The sequence below is a fragment of the Desmodus rotundus genome, chromosome 6 (genome assembly GCF_022682495.2).
Source record: "Desmodus rotundus isolate HL8 chromosome 6, HLdesRot8A.1, whole genome shotgun sequence".
In the NCBI taxonomy this organism is placed as follows: domain Eukaryota; kingdom Metazoa; phylum Chordata; class Mammalia; order Chiroptera; family Phyllostomidae; genus Desmodus; species Desmodus rotundus.
In genome coordinates this window covers 117,382,330-117,400,321 of record NC_071392.1, presented here as the reverse complement: position 1 = coordinate 117,400,321, position 17,992 = coordinate 117,382,330, and the positions used below count along the sequence as shown (strand labels likewise).

Below are 17,992 nucleotides of genomic sequence, written 5' to 3'. Positions count from 1 at the left end.
TTTTCACAATATACATTCTGACATAAAAATTAGTGAAGAATTTAGGCAAAGATAAATTTGAGGGATGGACCACAGATTTTATCCTGAGCTTTTAGCAGCCTAAGTAAAGAAATGATATGATCAATAATATCATTCATATCCATACCATACAGTACTGAGTTGATTGGAGGAAACAGCTGCTTTCAGTACTGAGACCAAAGTGAGTTTATCACAGATCTACAAAAGAAGAGACGGTGTTGAGCAGAGAGTGATCGTTTTGATAACATGATGAAAACACCCAGTTTTATGGAGATGTTTCTTACTAAATTCTTTACTGATGGGCCACACAGAACCGGTGAACAGTTTGGTGAAGTGTGTTTGCGGAGGATCGAGGAGTGTGTGACGGTTGTGGCTAGAGTAAGCCTGCGGGCAGCTCAGCGCACTACTCTGAGGGGCCGCTCTGTGGAATAACACGCTTCAGAGACTAAAATCGTGTCACCCTGGTGTCCTGTAAATCTCAGAATGACCACTGAATTTTATCAACATGTTACATTTATTTTTGCTACAGCTGAGGATCCATTCTGCAAAGAAGTTTGGCACATGGTCGTGTGGAATATGAACGCAGCGGCCACCAGGGATGCCAGGCAAGGAGGCACGAGGTGCCACGTAGGTGGGCACTAAAAAGAATTAACGTGGATGGACTGCACACTCTCCTTCAATTAGATTTTGGTAAGTGCTGTGAAGAACAAGTAGGCTGTTTCTGTCAGGTAGAGGTCCGTATGCTTTAATAGTTGACCAATGGAATTAACCTGTGATGAGGTGAGATACTAGAAGGCTAGCTTACCTGAAGATTTTCCCCAAAAGACAATTGGAGGTTTGATCCAATACATATTGGAAAGGGCAGTCAAAGTTTCCAAATCTCTGCATAGTAGAGCATAGCCACGTTCATTTTAAGTTTGGAATAATTGAGTTTTAAGAAATGAGTGATACCGAACCTTGACCTAAGTAACAGGGAGAAAAAGAAGTTGTAAGATATTCATATAACTTCCTGGTAAATCCTCAAGGTAAATGGTGACCAAGTAGACAGTAACCAGGGTGGTTTGGGAAGGTCTGGAATGTGATTCCCAGCTTAATCTCTCTTAGAGCCTCGGTTTCTTCATCTGCAAAATAAGGATATTAGTACCTGCTTTAGGGCCCACCAGTTGGTAAGATTTAAATAGCATAAAATCCCTGCTCGTCTCCTCTAAGTCAATTTGTGTATGTGCCTCCCCTGGCCAGTGGTATGGGGGGGTTTTTGTTTGTTTGTTTGTTTTTGTTTTTACTACTAGACGGTCCTTGTCCGTCGACTCAGTAGAAGAGTGAGCGCCGTGCTTGCTGAGACACGGTGTAGATAAGACCTTTTAAATGATCACGTTGTTTAGTGGAGCAGTCAGATTCTTTCAGGTATTTGAGGTGGAATTTTTAAAAGTTAAGAGATGACAAAAGTTTGAAAGCCTTTGTTCAGCCTTGCCCCCTCATCCTGGCCATGCCTCGGGTCCAGCCACGGAGGCAGGCATCAGCTGTCCTGAGGGCAGTGACCGCTGGGCCCCTCCGTCTCATTGACTGTTGAGTTGGGTACGCTGGTAAGTCTTAGAGGCTTTTCCATCTGACTTTGTTACACTCACAGGAAAGCTCTTTGTCATGTCTGCAAGAAGACCCTGCCAGGCTTGCTCTGGTCTTGGCATTTAGATTCTCAGAGAAATTAATTTCTTGACATGTAGAATACATTAAAAGACCACGGTGTGAAATGTCCAAGAAAATAGCAAGGAGATTGGAAGAAAGTAAATGTTGGTAAAATCAGCGCCCACCACTCGGAAATCAAATCAGTACTTCAAGGAATTGGCATTGCTACCTCTGCCAGGGTTTGTTTTTTCCCCTGAAAGAGAGAAAAAAGGCCTAAGATGAGGGCTGTGGAGATAGAGACGACTGCAGACTAGGGGTCCTTTATCTTACTAACGTTAACCACCTCTCAGCATTTTGATATTATAACAAAGTTTGTGTCTCTTTTTTTCTTACCGAAGTCCTGCCCATCAAGGCAGAGAGGGGAAGAGCGAGCTCCCTGTGGCAGTGCGTGCGCACACAGCGTGGGTTCAGAGTGGGTTTACAGTTGTGAGCATGCAGAACACAGAGTTTGTTCTTGTCGTGTGTTTATTAGTTACTGTGTTACTTTCCATACGGACAACTGTAAACCCGCTTTTGCCCCAGCCTGACTGTTCAGGTACACATAAACACACGTGCGCACACACACACAGATGCCAGAATAGATGGTAATGTACAGGAGACATTTTGAATTGTGATGATAAAATTTATTTTTATCTGTGAATGTTTGGGTAGGACCGTACTGGGAGGTCTAAAGTAATCAGAAGCTTTTGCCAACATGCAGAATCACGGGAACGTAGGCAGGTGCAGACTGTCAAGTGTTCGCATTACTCTCGCTGATGCCGCTTTCAGAAATGGTGAACACCTCCTGGTACAGAGCTGAACAAAACAGAGTATGATCTTTCTTCCCTTCCTGGGGAGTTCAGCATATATTAAAACCACGTTAAATTTACCTGGTGTTTATGGATAAAATGGTGTTAGGGACTAGGCTGAGATGATAAATGTTTAAAGGCCCCGTGGCAGGTCTTCACAGTGCAGAAACCGCGCCCCAAGGTGTTACAGGACACCCGGCATGCCTGCCTCTGCCAGTGGCACCGACGGATCGTGACAACACAGATCTCAGAAGGTGGCCCTGTCCCTGTCGGGCTGACGGAAGCTTTTAATAGTCTTGTTGGCCAGATGGAAAAGTGTGGAATGGCTGGCGGGCCTCACCCAAGGAGTCCAGATCCACTGGACAGGCTTGGCTGCAAGGGATGCTTCTAGTGGCTGCCCTGAGTCTCACAGGGAGCCCCAGAGGCCATGAGACGTCAGTGGTTTTTTCTCCCAACTTTATTGCACTGTAATGACATGTAACGCTGTAAAAGTTCAACACGTACAACATGCTTTGATTTGTGTATGCTCGTATACTGCAAAATAATTCCTGTGATAAATGAGTAACATCCATCACCTCATGCCGTTTTTTTTCTGGTGATGAGAACTTTTAAGATCTACTCTCAGCAGTTTTCAAATGTATAGTTCGGTGTCGTTAACACTAGTCATCATACTGCACATTATATCTTTAGAACGTGTTTCTCTTACAACTGGAAATTTGTACCTTTCGACCGCTCTTACCTGTTTCTCCTGCCCTGGGCAGTTGTCATTAAAATGACTGTTTGGATTAGGTGTCCTTTTAAGGTGCTTTCCAACCCTAAGATTTTCTATTTCTCAATTACGTTGTTTCTGACTTTCCTTGTTTTTGTTTTAATAAGAAAGTGTAATTGCACCGACGAGTATTAAATAACAAAGATGCTTAGTACCACCATGGTTATTTTCTGTGATGACCCTTCCCGTTATGAACCCTCTGGGTAGGCAGGCCTGTTCCTTCTCGGAGCTCAGCCACTGTTGGGCCTCCCTTTTCCGTGGGGAGCCCTCCTCAGAGCTGACCCCTTGCTGCCGCTAGGTCTCTAGAACAGCTGCCAGCCAGAGGACTAGCAGCTTTTGCCGTCCTGCCCCGTCTGCAGTAGGAATCTCCTCTGCAATTTTGCAGTGACCGATTTCCTCCCAGCATTACGTGTAAGCCAAAGAGAGTGAGTGTAGGCCGTAAGAGTGTGTGTGTGTGAAAGTTTTTTTTAATCCTCACTTGAGGGCATACCTTTTGATTTTAGGAGTGGGGAAGGGAGAGAGAGGAAGAGAAACATGAATTTGAGAGAGAAACATTGATCGGTCGCCTCTAATATGTGCCCCAACCAGGGACTGAACTCGCAGCCTAGGCACGTGCCCTGGCTGGAAATCGAACCTGAGACCCTTTGGCTTACATTCAGCCAACCGAGCCACGCTGGTCAGGGCCGAGAGTTTTTACTGTCACCCTCTTTGAGTCTCTTCTCTTAGGAATCAGCTCCTAAAGGTTTAAAATGGAATTTTCACTTGTCTAATACCAAGTTTTATTTTTTGTTTAAGGCTGTTTCTGATGCTTGGAAGCTATCCTTGCAGCCACAAAGATGGTAATAAACCTTTGCCTCCCACAGTTCAGACCAAGAATTTGCTGCAACAAGGTAAACAAAACAAGCACACACACATAAATGAATGCACTGTATCTATTTTTCATGGTTTTCCCCACTTCCTACGTCCTGTAGCGAACTTAAGTCGGGTTCAACGTGCTTTCACCCTCGTTGCTGTAGATCCCACCAGGCGCTACGTAGACAAGCGTGGGTCGGGCTGCACCTGTAGAGTCGGCTCCACCGCAAGGTGGGCTGTGGCTCATTCTGTGGAAGGCTGTCTTCGGTGTGCTTTTCCTTCTGGTGATAAGTTTAATTTCACTCAAAGTCACAGTGAAGGTAGAAATACTCTTTCTGCCCCTAGTTCTTGTAAGTTCAAATGCTAGGGATAATGGCTTATATTTGTAATTGGTATTTCTTCTGTATGTGAATTAAGCTGCCTCCCCTTTTGTGTAGGGAGGGTATCTCTACAGCTCAGAGCAGGGAGTAAGAAAGCTCTGAGGGGAGGACTGGACCCCTCCCCTCATTTGGAGCTTCTGCACTCAGCGTACTGTTTCGGGTACCCAGATTGTGAAGCTGACTCCTTCACAGATACCTTAAAATTTCCATTGGTTTTAACAAGTATGAAAAATATTAAAAGGGGAAGAAGTTATTTACAATCACATCTTCTAGCACATTCGCTTTTAAATTGCCCATCATTTTTTTTGTGATCCCTGTTCCTCTATACACATTTTTTTAAAAACCAAGTTTCATCATTCACAGATTTACAAGAAGCCTGTTATGCCTTCCTAGGGAACTTGTTATGACGCTTAGTCCAAATACAAAATTGAGAACTTTAATGTTCATTTAATGTTTAGTGGTGTTCTTTGTTTTTCCCTAAATATGCATGTTTTCATCTTCCGAAATAAAAAGCCACCAGTATATCTGCCCCCTTGTCACAGAGATGTGCTGGGCAGAGTTTTCTTGCTCATATTTTTAAAGAACGGACAGTACTTGGGGCCACCGCTGCCCTCAGCTTTGACCTGATCTCGGGGGCCTGCAAACCAACAACAACAAATAGGAGAATTTGAGGCACTGGAGGAAATGTTAAATGAGGAACTTCAGATTTTCGTTAAAGAATTGTCCCAGAAGGGGCAAACTCTGGAAAACTAGCTGTCTTCATTTGGATGTCGTCACACCAGTTTGTCTTATGTTTGTCACCCATTCTAGATATCGGCTGATGGCTATGAAGTAGAGAATCTGGTGTCTGAAGACCTCACGAAGAGGAGCCGTGGTTTTAGGACAGAGTATTTTATTAAGCCGCCAGTCCACGTGACAGTTTCCTTTCCCTTTGATGTGGAAATCTGTAGGGTTAACGTAGACCTCACAGCTCGGGGAGGCCAAAATGTCACCGGCCTGGAAATGTACACGTCGGCCTCGTCCAGCAGAGCATCTTGGAATGCCCCAGAGTGCTGGACCCTGGGGCCAGCCGAGCCGTCCATCCCCGACAAGGAGGCGTTCACCTTGGTAGGCAAAGTCTTGCTGAAAAACCAGAGCCAGGTGGTGTTTAGCCACAGGGGCTTCAAGGCCAGGCCACCATTTGCCTCTGTGGAAGCTACACTCCCCTCTCCTGCTGTTGTAGCCCAGGAGCTCTGGAATAAAGGGACTCTATCCCTTAACCACGTGGCCCACCTCAAGATCTGTATCACCCACGTGACAGGCAGTGGTATCCCTTGCATCAAGAGGTTGGAAGTGTGGGGTCAGCCAGCCAAAACCTGCTCCCAGGAGGTGATGGACAGTGTCTTGCTGGTTGCCTCAGAGAGCCTCCCTCAGGACTTGGCTCTGCAGGCTCCGACCTTGCCCATGGAGAGTGACTGTGACCCTGGGGCCCAGCCTGAGGGCCAGCAGGCTCCCTGCAGCCTGCAGGAGCTGGCTGAGGTAATTCCAGATGTGCCTGAGGAGTTCCTGGATCCCATCACTCTGGAGATCATGCCTTGCCCCATGCTGCTGCCCTCCGGCAAGGTTATCGACCAGAGCACGTTGGAGAAGTGTAACCGCAGTGAAGCCACGTGGGGCCGAGTGCCCAGTGACCCCTTCACAGGGGTAGCCTTTACTCCGCACTCCCAGCCCCTGCCTCACCCCTCCCTGAAGGCCCGGATTGACCATTTCCTGCTCCAGCACTCCATCCCTGGCTGCCACCTGCTTGGGAGAGCACAGACTGCGTTGGCAGTGACCCCTTCTTCCATTGCTCTGCCATCCCGGAAAAGGAAGATGGAGCAGGCAGAACCCGCCCCCGATGGTAGCGTTGGTGTGAATGCTTCCTGTTTTTCTACAGTCCTTCCGGTCTCACCCACTACCTCAGAGCACACCCCTAAGAAACTGAAAGCTGCCAGTGAGCTCGGTCCAACACACATGGACTGCTCAGCAGGTAACCCACTGCCCTGTGTCCGTGCCTGTTGCATCTGTACTCCTCCCAGGTGACACTTGGCACTGTTGCCCTTTGTTTTATGCTTTGCCAGCTTAAGTTACCCCGAAACTTACTGGCTTAAAGCACTATCCATTCATTACCTCATAGCTTCTCTAGTCAGGAATCAAGTTGTTGGATGGATCATCTGCTTCAGGCCCTTCCGAGGGGCTGTGGTCATCTCAAGGCTTGATTGGGGAAGGATTCACTTCCAAGCTCACTCACGTGGTTGTTGCAAGATTGAGTTTCTTGCTGAATTGTTGAACTGAAGGCTTCACTTGTTGGTTGGTGGCTGGAGTCTGGACTCACTTCCTTGCCATGTGGGCCTCTCAGAGGCAGCATACAACATGGTAAGCTGTGTGCACGAGAGTGGGCAGAGGAGGTGGAAGTCGGCTTTGTATGCTCTAATCATAGGCGTGGCATCCCATCCCTTTTGCTCTGCTCTGTGGGGAGCAAATCACTAAAGTCCAGTCCACTCTCAAGGGGACGGGCACTCACGGGTACAAGTATCAGGAGGTGGGGTTCATCGGGACCCATTTCAGATACCTTGACACCATTTCTTCCTGTTTTATTGACTTTGTTTATCTAAGATCGGTGGTTGAATTTTGTCTAATTCCTTTTCAGTATCAACAGAAATGAATGATTTTTCATCCCTGGGTCTTTTTTTATTTTATTTTGTTTTATTCTATTTTATTTCATCCTTGGGTCTTTTAATGTGAAGGAAGTGCATGAATAGACTTCTTCATGTTGAACCATTACTACATTCCTAGAGTGAACTCCATTTGGTCATGCTTCTCTTAATGGGCTTTGTGATTCTGTGTGCTGGTGTTTTATTTAGGACTTCTGCACTCATCAGTGGGATTAAATTGGGGGGTGTGTGTGTGTGTGTGTGTGTGTGTGTGTGTGTGAGAGAGAGAGAGTACCCACCATATATGGTCAGGTTTGGTATGGGTGATTTATTTGCTTCATAAGACAAATTAGTATCTTTTTCTAAACTCTGAAACAATTTAACAGTATTAGCATCATTTAACTCTTTATATATTTGGTATTACTCCCTGGGATTGTCAGTGCCTGGTGCTTTTGGAGCTAGCTCTTTGAAACCGGAAAAGTCAGTGTTTGTGCTGCCCATTACTGCCAGAACCAGTAAGTAGAGACAAGGATTGAGTCGTTACGGCGCTTTATTTAGAGGGTCAGTGATCTGAGAAGACGGCAGGTTATGTGCCCTAAACCCTGAAGACTTGTGTTTATGTGTCTCCAGCCAGCCTTTTTTATAAGGGGATGAAGAGGGTAGTAAGGATTTTGGAATTCAGGGAAAAAATAGGTAAGGGGTTTGGAATTCAGGGAAAATGGTTGATCGGATAAAAGTGGCAGTCCAGCGGATTTTCTAGCATCCTTTCATCTGCTGACCAGCGGTGGTTCTCTCCCTGGAGAACAGTGGCTCCGAGACCATCTTGATCGCTTGCAGTCCTCCCGGAGCACAAAGGTTGGATTGCTTGCCGGCCTCCTGGAGTCAGGGTAGGTCTGGTGATGCATTCCAGTTCCTGGAACCACAGCTTTCTACATGCATTAATCACTCAGCCTATTAACTGTAACTTAAAGCTAAAAATTTTTTAAAAGATTTTATTTATTTTTAGAGGGGAAGGGAGGGAGAAAGAGAGGGAGAGAAATATCAATGTGTGGTTGCCTCTCTAGCACCCCCTACTGGGGACCCGGCCATATGCCCTAGACTGGGAATCAAACTGGCAACCCTTTGGTTTGCAGGCTGGTAATCAACCCCTGAGCCACACCAGCCAGGGCTAAAAATATATATATAATTTAAGAAAAGGGTTACATCTGTGCCTTCCCTGGTTTTGAGTGTAAATTATAGTTAACATGACCCCCAGAGACTCCTGGAAGCACTGAGGTATGCTGGGTGAGACCAGGAGAAAGGTATTTAGACCTGGATGTCTGGAGAGGTTTTCGTTGGTGTTGGCCTTGATAGATATGTTGGTGACACAGGAGCATGCTGACGAGTGGTCCTTCAAGGGTCCAAGCTGATGTCCTGTGTCCAATAGACTGTAGAAAAATATTCCACTCCCCACCACAGGCATTTTGTGAACCAGGCAAATCTCTGGGTCCTTCCTTGGGCAGCTATCTCCCTCCCCCATTGCCTTCAACCTGAGCCCATTGTTTGGCTTTCTGCAGCCCCTCCAAAGTGAAGTGGGTAGAGTGCTTGTTCCACTCAGTGATAACTGCTTTGCTGTACCCAACAGGAGAGGACACAAATGCCTAGAGAGTGCTGGCCATCCCAGTGGTGGGATCTCTCCAGAAGGGAGGAGATGGAAAGAGTGATCAAGGCTGCTGGGGAGGGAATGGGAATGGGGGCAGGGAGCAGGGGCCCAGGGCTGGATGTTTGCCTGCGCAGGCATTTCCTTGGCCTGCAGGGAGGCCTTTAGAAAGTAGGGTGCAGTTCTGCAGATGAGCCACAAGGTGGCCCCTGAGTGCCAGGAGGAGGAGAGCTAGTGCAGAGCCCAGAGAGCAGTGCATGGGTAGCAACTGCCAGGGTCCCCAGCCTTTAACTCTGGTATTCTGTCATCACAGTCCACTAGTAGATATTGAGAAGGACTTTACATTTGTGTTTATTTAAAGTTGGAAGTGCCATTTTTGCATTCCTCCAATGGCGTTCATGGTCTTTTCTTTGTCAGACTTCTCTCTGGATATTGTCTGTGCATCTCTTGACAGGTCCAGTGTCCCATGAGCAGAAGCTGTCACAAAGCTTGGAAATTGCCTTGACATCAACCCTTGGCTCCTTGCCCTCCTTCACAGCGCGACTGACCAGGGGACAGCTCCAGCACGTAGGCACGAGAGAGACCAGCGCTTCCTGGCGGGCAGGCACGGGGTCAGGTAATGTGGGTCCTGCCCACCTCCTTGGAGTCCTTGAACGGGATGCTGGGCCATCCTCTGGGGCTCTCTGGACCTTCACGCCCAGCTCCTTGGCTCCAGCACCCAGGCCTGGGGGAGAACCGATCTCTTTCCTTTTTCACGGGGAGCTGAGGGGCTACCTGGGAAGTTTGACTTCAGAAGAAAGGCTTTATTTACTTTATTTAGTAATTCTGTGGACTTAGGGCTTGGCTCCCCCTGCTGTGGGTTTTTGTTGTTTTTTTGATAAGATCTAATGTTAATTGTTCCGTCCTGAGGACTTTCGTTTTTCCTCTGTAGTTTATTTTTCTCATCTAGCCTGTCTGCCACCTGACATCTGGGGTCCTTTATGTAAGTGTGAAGTTTGGGTTGAGTATGTCATCTTCATCTCTTCCTGTTAACATTTTCTTAGGCTTAGAAAAGAACAGTGGTAGCTTACTGAGCCTGTTTTTCCGTAAAATGAACTTGGGGCCACACCGGATGATGGAATCGCCTAGGATACAAAGGGAGAGGACCTGACTGGAAAGCTGGGGCATCTGCCCCAGGATGAAGCCTGGCAGAGCTAATGATAAGGCATAGCTTCTTCTCCTGCCTCTCCAGAGTCAGGCCCTCCTCTGGTCTGGGGCACGGGCCATCTCTTCTTCTCCATCCCCACCTCTGTGTCTCTGATTGTTTCCATCCTGGCCATTCCCAAGAGCTTGTTCAAGTGGCCAGCGATTTCCATGGCCATAAATACAATGGTCATGGTGGCTCTGAAGTGGCTGACCAGCCCCTCCTTCCTGAAAACCTTCTCTCTTGGCTTTCCAGGTGTTAGGCTCTTTTTCTCCCCATTTGCAGTGGTCCCACAGCAGTTTCCCTTGCTGACTCTTTCTTCTCTTTCAAACTATGGTCCTGGACCCTCTTCTCTCTGTCCTCTTTGTCACCTAAGTGAGAGTCCACTTGGCCAGTGACTGCCCATGTTCACCTATAGCTCCCACTTCTCAGAATTCAGACCCCAACCTCCCTGACAGCTGCTTGGCACCTCCATGAGTGGAAAATTCATGGATATCCTGAGTGTACTTTCTAACTCAGAACTGGTCCAGAGGCCCAGTCCCCGCTCCCCATCACACCACTGAGGATAAAGGGCAGCATCTTCTACTGTTTGGTCGGGCCTCTAATGTGCAGGTCGTCCTTAGTTTTCCTCCAGTTGTCCTTACATGAACATTCTGTTCGTCATCGAATCCTATTCCTACTCTGCCAGCGCAGATCTCAGAGAGGTCCTCCAGCGCCCTTCCTGCTGCGCTCCCCAGACTCCTCTAGCAGCCCCTGCTGCTTCCTAACAGCCACGCTTTCCTTAGCACAGCCCCTCCTCCCCACAGGAGCCAGAGACCTCACACAGTGAGCTACGTCATGGTCCTCCACTTCTTAGAATTCCCGCATCGCATCCCATTGCACTTGGAACAAAATCGAAACTCCTGTTGCCTGTGAGGTCCTGCAGCTCCAGCCTTGCCCTCCCTCCTCTGCCATCTCGTCTGGGGCCACAGTGTCACGTGTGACACCTCTGGGTCTTCTTTCTTTAATGGACCAGCCATTCTTTGTACTTGCTGTCCCTTTCACTCTTTGCAGGGCTGACCCCTTTTCATTCTTACGGCTCTTCCCCAGGAAGCTGTCCTGCCCTCTCCAGAGGGGTGTGGATTGGAAGAGGAAGAGCAGCCTCCTTAGGCAAGGGCCACCAGAGAAGGAAGAGCAGGTGCAGCTTGGGAGGGGGCTGGACCTGCCCACCGTGGCCCTCATTCAGGAGGCCCTTTGGGAAGTGTGGGCGGAGAGGGAGCTGGCAGCCCAGGAAGGGGATTGACAGCTGGGATGGGGAGCTGCCAAAGAGAAGCAGGCCCAGGCTCTGCCAGCAGGTCTGCTCAGCCCGGCCTCAGCCCTGCCCCCAGTGACCACCCTACGCCCTTGGCCCACCCTACCCTGATACACCAGGCCATTTTCTGCTCTTCCTTTTCTTGTCGAATCGTACCTTTCTTACCATTTCTTATAATTACCAGGGTGAGCCTGTCCCAGAGGAAAGTACGTCTTGTTGGGAGACTGAGAGGAAAGGCCCAGTGCTCTCTGGCTGCCTTCAGAAACCAGCTGTCTCTGAGCATTTATGAGAGTACTGATGATGGAGAGGGGACCTTTGAGGTTTCCAGGCTCCCTGGTACCTCTGCTCCCAGCTCAGCCAGAGGCGGCCTAGGGAGGGATGTAGCCTGGCTGAGGCAGGGTGGAGGGTGGGGCAGCTTCTGTCCCACTCCAGGTGTGAGCCCTGCCTCCAGGATGGAGCCTGGACAGGGGCAGCTTTCCCTAACTCTGACCTCTTTTTCTTTCCTCCCTGATTTACCAGAGCAGCCTGGGAGCGTCCTGGGCCCCGAGTGTGCCTCCTGCAAAAGAGTCTTTTCTTCCTACTTCAGAAAGGAGCCCGTGTACCAGCTTCCCTGTGGCCACCTCCTCTGCCGGCCCTGCCTGGGTGAGAAGCAGCACTGCCTGCCTGTGGCGTGCACAGCCTGCCAGCAGCCGTTCGCCAGCCAGGACGTGCTGCGGGTCCACCTCTGAGGGACTGGCCTGGATCCAAGGAGACCTGTTGTTGGGAAGAGCAAAAGTGGGGGTCCTAGCTCCCTGAGGTCTGGCCAGGTCGCAGGCACAGAGGGGCCTCTTCTTTCCCAAGGGCTTTGCCTTTATTGCCTCCCACAGTGCAGTGCAGCCGGGAGTGAGGGTGAGGGAGGGGCACTCCACTCCAGCTCAAGTGGCAACAGGATAACAAAGCCATAGTTTGGGCCGGGAGGAGTGGGGGAGATGTCCCTGTCCTCCTGCACCTCCCTGCCACCCCATCCCAGCCCTGCCAGAGCCCAGGGCCTGCTAGAGCCAGCCCCATCCTGCTGAGGGCCCCCAAGTTATCTGCATAACCCCGCACCCCCAGTCTGCAGGGTGGGTGTGTGTGGAGCACACACCCACGGTAGACTGTGGCTCCGGGTCTTACAGAGAGCCTCTGCCTTCAGTGTCGGCCCCGGGGGCCGTGGCAGGGGTCTGCGCAGTGAATGACTCAGACCCGGCTGGCAAGCCATAATAAAGCGTAAAGTGATGGTTGACGTCTGCTGTGGACTTCCTCCTGGTGGGTTGCCTCTGTGTCGTCATACTCCTGTCCCCAGCCGCACCCATTCAAAGTGGGGCTGTCACAGGGCAGCCGCGAGCAGTCGCTGCAGCCCCGTCAGGGTCAGATGCCTGCTGTGTGAGGGTTTGCAGGCGGGGGTGCTTGGGGGTGGGGGTCCGGTGAGCGCCTTCCTTGGCTGGCAGTGCAGGCCTTTTCTGCCTGGGGCCCATTTCAGGAAAACTACTTGTTTGTAGGCTGCATTCTTTTTCATTCAAAATTTAGTTTTATGGAGTCCCAGAGGGGAAATACGTGTTCTTAGAATTGTTTACTGTGTGGATGGATCCTAATCACTACGAGAACTTCGTTAGTGAGAAACTACACCCTGCTTTTGCCTCTTACCTTCGGAGCATGTCTGGGGAGGAGCAGCCCAGAGAGGCTTCATGTTTTATCTTTGAGATTCCATCACAGGCCCCTGTGGACAGGCTGTGGGGACCCTCTAGCCACCCAGGGTTCTGAGCTGCCTGCTCTCCCTCCCCTCCCACAGGTCTGCTGCCTTGCTCCAGAAGGGGTCCCTCAGGGGTGGAAGCTGGCGTTCTCTGTCCCCACATGGGGCAGAGAGAACTGCAGTCCTTACCCTGAATTATTAAAAATTCACCTTCTTGGACTCCAGTCCAGACCCAAGAATTTAGAGATCTGGGGCTGGGATTCAGGAATCTGCATTTTAGAGTCCCTAGGGGATGTGTATGTCCCAAAGGTGGCCGAGCCTTTCCCTCTGCCTCCTGGTGGCGCTTCCTTTGATGTAGCCTCACAAGAGACTTCCGGGTCTGCACTGGTGGGCTTTCCTCTCTGCTGATGAGGCTCCCTTGTGCCCTTGGCTTTAAATGTCTAGGGCGTTCCAGATTCTTGCCTGAGCCTCCTTGCATGCTTATGTTCTAGGAAAAGCCCAGCATTTGTAGCAGAGTCACGGGGTGGGGACGATTCCTAGCTTCATCCTGTCATGGCATCAGGGTAACAGCCTAGTTCCCACCAGTGGGTCAATGGCCTCAGGTAGCCCTTCCCTCTGGGGTTGCCCTGTTTGCTCCATCCCTGGGAGCCAGAGAAGCCACCAGCATGGGGTCAGCATAAAGCATGCCCAGATGAGGGCTGAGCTGCCTCCCCTCCTGCAGGGGGCCTGGTGATCTGCATTTCAAACAGGTTCCTGCTTCCTAGGTGTCGCTTGTGGAAATCAGGCAGTGGGAGCACTAGGATGGACAGTTCCTGTTCTCTGACCAGGTAGAGCCATGGCTACCTCCTTGGAGATCCATCCGTCCTTACCTCATTTTAAAAAGCCCTCAAAAGGATCCCTGGCCGGTGTGGCTCAGTGGATTGAGTGCCAGCCTGTGAACCAAAGGGTCGCTGGTTTGATTCCCAGTCAGGGCACATGCCTGGGTTGGGCCAGGTCCCCAGTGCAGGGCATGCAAGAGGCAACCACAGGTTGATGTTTCTTTCCCTGTCTTTCCCTGTCCCTTCCCCTCTCTCTAAAATAAATAAAATCTTAAAAATAAATAAAGCCCTAGATGGAAGTGGTTGTTGCACCACCCTTGCTGGAAACACACTGAGCACTGCTGGGCTCCATTTCTCTCCCCTAGAAGATGGGAATAACTTTTCCCTTGGTGCCAACGAGGGTCAGAGACAGTTTATTTCTTGGTCTCAGTGGAACCCGGAGCCAGGCACAAAGCAGTGAACACATGGACTCCACCGACGGAGACACAGGACTGCAGTCTCGACGTGGCCGTGCTCCCTTGACCCACCACAGGTTCTGTGGGACACCTGCTTCCTCTGTCCTGCATCATTTACTCATCACGAAGCCTGTTTGGGGCATGCAGCCCTGGGCCCTCCACAAGTAGGAGGCTGGCCCTGGCACCCGAGGCACCTGAGACTTTGTGAGGCAGGGCCCTGGTTCTCGTCTCCAAGGTGCAGGGTGAGACCTTGTCTGTGTCCTAGCCACCCTCTGGTGGGCAAAGGCCCCAGTCCTTGACCACTGTCTGTCCTCGTTAACGGGCTGGGCCACACTCATGCTGTCTGCTGTCGCTCTCCAGCCTGGAGCAGGTGGGAGGGCGGCCAGGCTGGCGGCTCAGAAGTAGTCCTGGAGATAGAAGACGTAGAAGAACCAAATTGCAAGGAAGAAGATGAGCAGCTGCTCAGTGCTCACAGAGGATTCCGCCTCCTGGCAGTCAGGCTGCAGGGCCCTATAGTACCTGGGCCCTGGGGATGGTGGGCCATCCCCATGCTTTCCCTGCTTCCTCCTGTGGGTCTCCAGCTTGAGGCTGCTCAGCTGCTAGGTGCTTTTTCATTCCCCAAGAACCAGCCCTCTACCACCTGGGTTGCTGTAAGTAGGTCTGCAGACAAAGACCTGCCCTAGGAGGAAACTGCCTGCCAGGCCACTGCTCACCTCCTGCCTGCGGTATTGTGATGCCGGGCTGGCGGCCATTGTGATGGCCCTTGGGTGGGGTGGGGCTGCCTCAGGCTGGCCCCCTCCTGCAGAGCTGGCCCCTCTGCCCTCCCTCAGCTTCCTACTCAGCCCTCTCCTCAGCCTGTTCTCCCATCCTAGGAAGGGGAATGGCTGGGTTGGGAATTAGCCAAAGATGCGCTAGTCCATATAGTAACCTTATGTGGCCTCATGTGACTGTTTTAATTAGTTAAAAACCTTAGTTCCTGAGGCACACCAGCCACATTTCAAATACTTAAGAGCCACGTGTGCTAGTGGCTATTCTATTGGACAGCACATAGAAAGTGTGTCCATCGGTGTGGCTCAGTTGGGCATTGTCCTGCAGAGCAAAAGCTAACCAGATTGATTGCAGGTCAGGGCACAGGCCTGGGCTGCGGGTTCGTGACCCGGACGCCATGCATACAAGAGGCAACTGATTGATGTTTCTCTCCCTTTCGCCCTCCCTTCCCCTCCAAATAAATAAATTAATAAATAGCTCTGTTGGACAGTGCTGGGCCGAAGTAGGAACTTGGTGAGACAAGCCCTTGGTGTCCCCTTGCCTCTCAGGAACCTGACTGCTGACAGAGGCCATCACCCTCGTCCACCTTACCGTAATGCATTGCCTCTCTCACAAAGAGGTGCCATGACCCGGAAGGGTGACAAGGTCTCCAGGGTGGCACGGGGATGAGGTTAAAGAGGAAGAGGCAGCCTGGGGCAGTTGGTATCTTTTTTTTCATCACGGTTTGCACCAATAGCAAGATGATGCTACCCACCTATCGCTGCACTATCGAGAGAGAACCACACAAACGTTCAGGGTCTTTCCCAATATTGAATTATAAGGGAAAACGTATGTATGCCGTGTGGTTCTGGTGCCTGCCAGTTCCCTTAACATGGGCCCTTTGTTATTTTGGCTTGTTCTTCAAAGATATCTTTATAATAATTACTATAAATAAATAAAATTATTCTATTATAAATAAAAATTATAAAGATCATTTTGAAGAACAAGCCAAAGTAATGAGGAAAACTCTAAAAATGAGCAGTTTAGATTGGGGGTAGAACTAACTCATGAATACACAGACCAGCGAAACAATTGAAAACTCAGAGAGGTCCGACTGCACATGGAAATTCAGGGTGCTGTGCCAGTGGCCCTGGCAGTGAGCAGGGGAAAGGTGGGCCTGTCATGAGTGCTGCTGGAGTCACTGGGGGAATGAAACCATCTAAGAACCAGAAGAAAGTGTAAAATAAGGGAATTCCTAAGAGGAAAACTTCCCTCATTCAAAATCCAGATACACTAGTAAAAGATATAAATTTGACTATGTACAAATTCAAAATGAAATGACCCTCTATGTTGATAGAAAGAAAAGCAACCATTAGCAAAGTACATACATAAGTTACTAGCTGGGAAAATGTACTTGTAACTTGTTCTGCAGCAGTTAATATCCCTAATACAAGAAAGATGCACAAATGCACTTGGCCTTTTCAACATGTCAAAAGGTGCTCAACTTCGCTCATGATAGGATGGAATAAAACCCCTGAGATCCCAAGTTTGGCCACGGTGTGCTGGGGAGGCCGTGGACTCGCAGGTGCTGTCTATGCTGCTGGGAATACAGGGGGTGCACCCTTTGCGAAGGGGAGTGTGACAATATCCAGCGAGGTGGCATATGCTTGTACCCTCTGACCCGGCCTCCCACTTAAAGGATTCCAGCCTGAAGATTCTCCGGTGAAAATGTGAAGAGAACAATTCTGGCCCGACCAGCCAGCAATCTAAACAGCCAGGGCTGGTCCTTTGGGGGCTGAGGAGCCACAGCAGCCCCCTGTGGAGAGGCCAGCTGTGCCCAGAGGATGGGCACAGGAACAAGTGCTGCTCACATACGTGATTCTGCTTATGTTATCAAGGAGATTGTGGAGACTTAGAAGGCCATCCCTACGTGTTAAAAACTGTTGCATTCAAAAGGTTTTTTTTAAGTTTCTATGTATTGAGCACGCTGTCCCAGGCATTGTGCTATGTGAAATATGTATTATCTTCTTTTAAAAATATATATATATAGTTTATTGATTATGCTATTACAGTTGTCCCAATTTCTCCCTCTTCGTCCCCTTCACCTGGTACGTCCCTGCCCTCCATCAATCCCTCCCCTTAGTTCATGTCCATGAATTGTGCATGTAAGTTGTTTGTCTTCTCCATTTCCTATACTGTTCTTAGCAACAACTCCCCCCCATGTATTTTGTACCTATCAATTATGCTTCTTAATTCCTGCACCTTTTCCCCCATTCTCTCCCCGCCCCAATACCCGCCAAATGATCTCCATATCTGTGATTCTGATCCTGTTTGCTTAGTTTGTTTTTTGTTTTATTTTAAATTTTTATTTATTTTTTATTTTTTAGAGAAGGGAAGGAAGAGAGAAAGAGGAGAGAAACATCAATGTGCCTCTCGAGTGCCCCCCAATGGGGACCTGGTCCACAACCCAGGCATGTGCCCTAGACTGGGAATTGAACCAGTGATGCTTTGATTTGCAGGCCGGCACTCAACCACTGAGCCACACCAGCCAGGGCAGTTTGGTTTTTTAGATTCAGTTGCTCATAGTTGTGAATTTGTTGCCATTTTAATGTTCATAGTTTTGATCTTCCTCTTTTCCTTAAATAGGTCCCTTTAACATTTCATGTAATAATGGCTTGGTGATGATGAACTCCTTTAGCTTTACCTTGTCTGGGAATCTCTTTATCTGCCCTTCCATTCTAAATGATAGCTTTGCTGGATAGAGTAATCTAGGTTGTAGGTCCTCGCTTTTCATCACTTTGAATACTTCTTACCAGTCTTTTCTTGCCTGTAAGGTCTCTTTTGAGAAATCCACTGACAGTCTTATGGGAACTCCTTTATAGGTAACTGTTCCCTTTTCTCTTGCTGCTTTTCAGATTCTCTCTTTATCTTTAACCTTTGGCATTTTTTAAAGATTTTCTTTATTTCTTTTTAGAGAGAGGGGAAGGGA

At 49.3% G+C, this 17,992-nt stretch overlaps 1 protein-coding gene across 3 annotated transcripts in view; it reads left to right on the top strand.

Moving 5' to 3' along the window:
- UBOX5 (U-box domain containing 5) overlaps window positions 1-12,556 on the top strand; it is a 31,575-nt gene extending 19,019 nt beyond the window's left edge. Inside the window, exons 2-6 of one of the 3 annotated variants that reach the window (XM_071221777.1) lie at window positions 548-708; window positions 4,054-4,148; window positions 5,301-6,498; window positions 9,256-9,417; window positions 11,862-12,556. In XM_071221777.1, the coding sequence (XP_071077878.1) occupies window positions 4,095-4,148; window positions 5,301-6,498; window positions 9,256-9,417; window positions 11,862-12,070 (1,623 nt within the window). In that variant the 5' untranslated portion in view covers window positions 548-708; window positions 4,054-4,094 and the 3' untranslated portion in view covers window positions 12,071-12,556. Of the gene's footprint in view, window positions 1-547; window positions 709-4,053; window positions 4,149-5,300; window positions 6,499-9,255; window positions 9,418-11,794 lie in introns of all 3 variants that reach the window. The other 2 variants (XM_053926609.1, XM_053926610.2) reach the window with 2 other exon arrangements.
- Window positions 12,557-17,992: the final 5,436 nt, after the last annotated feature.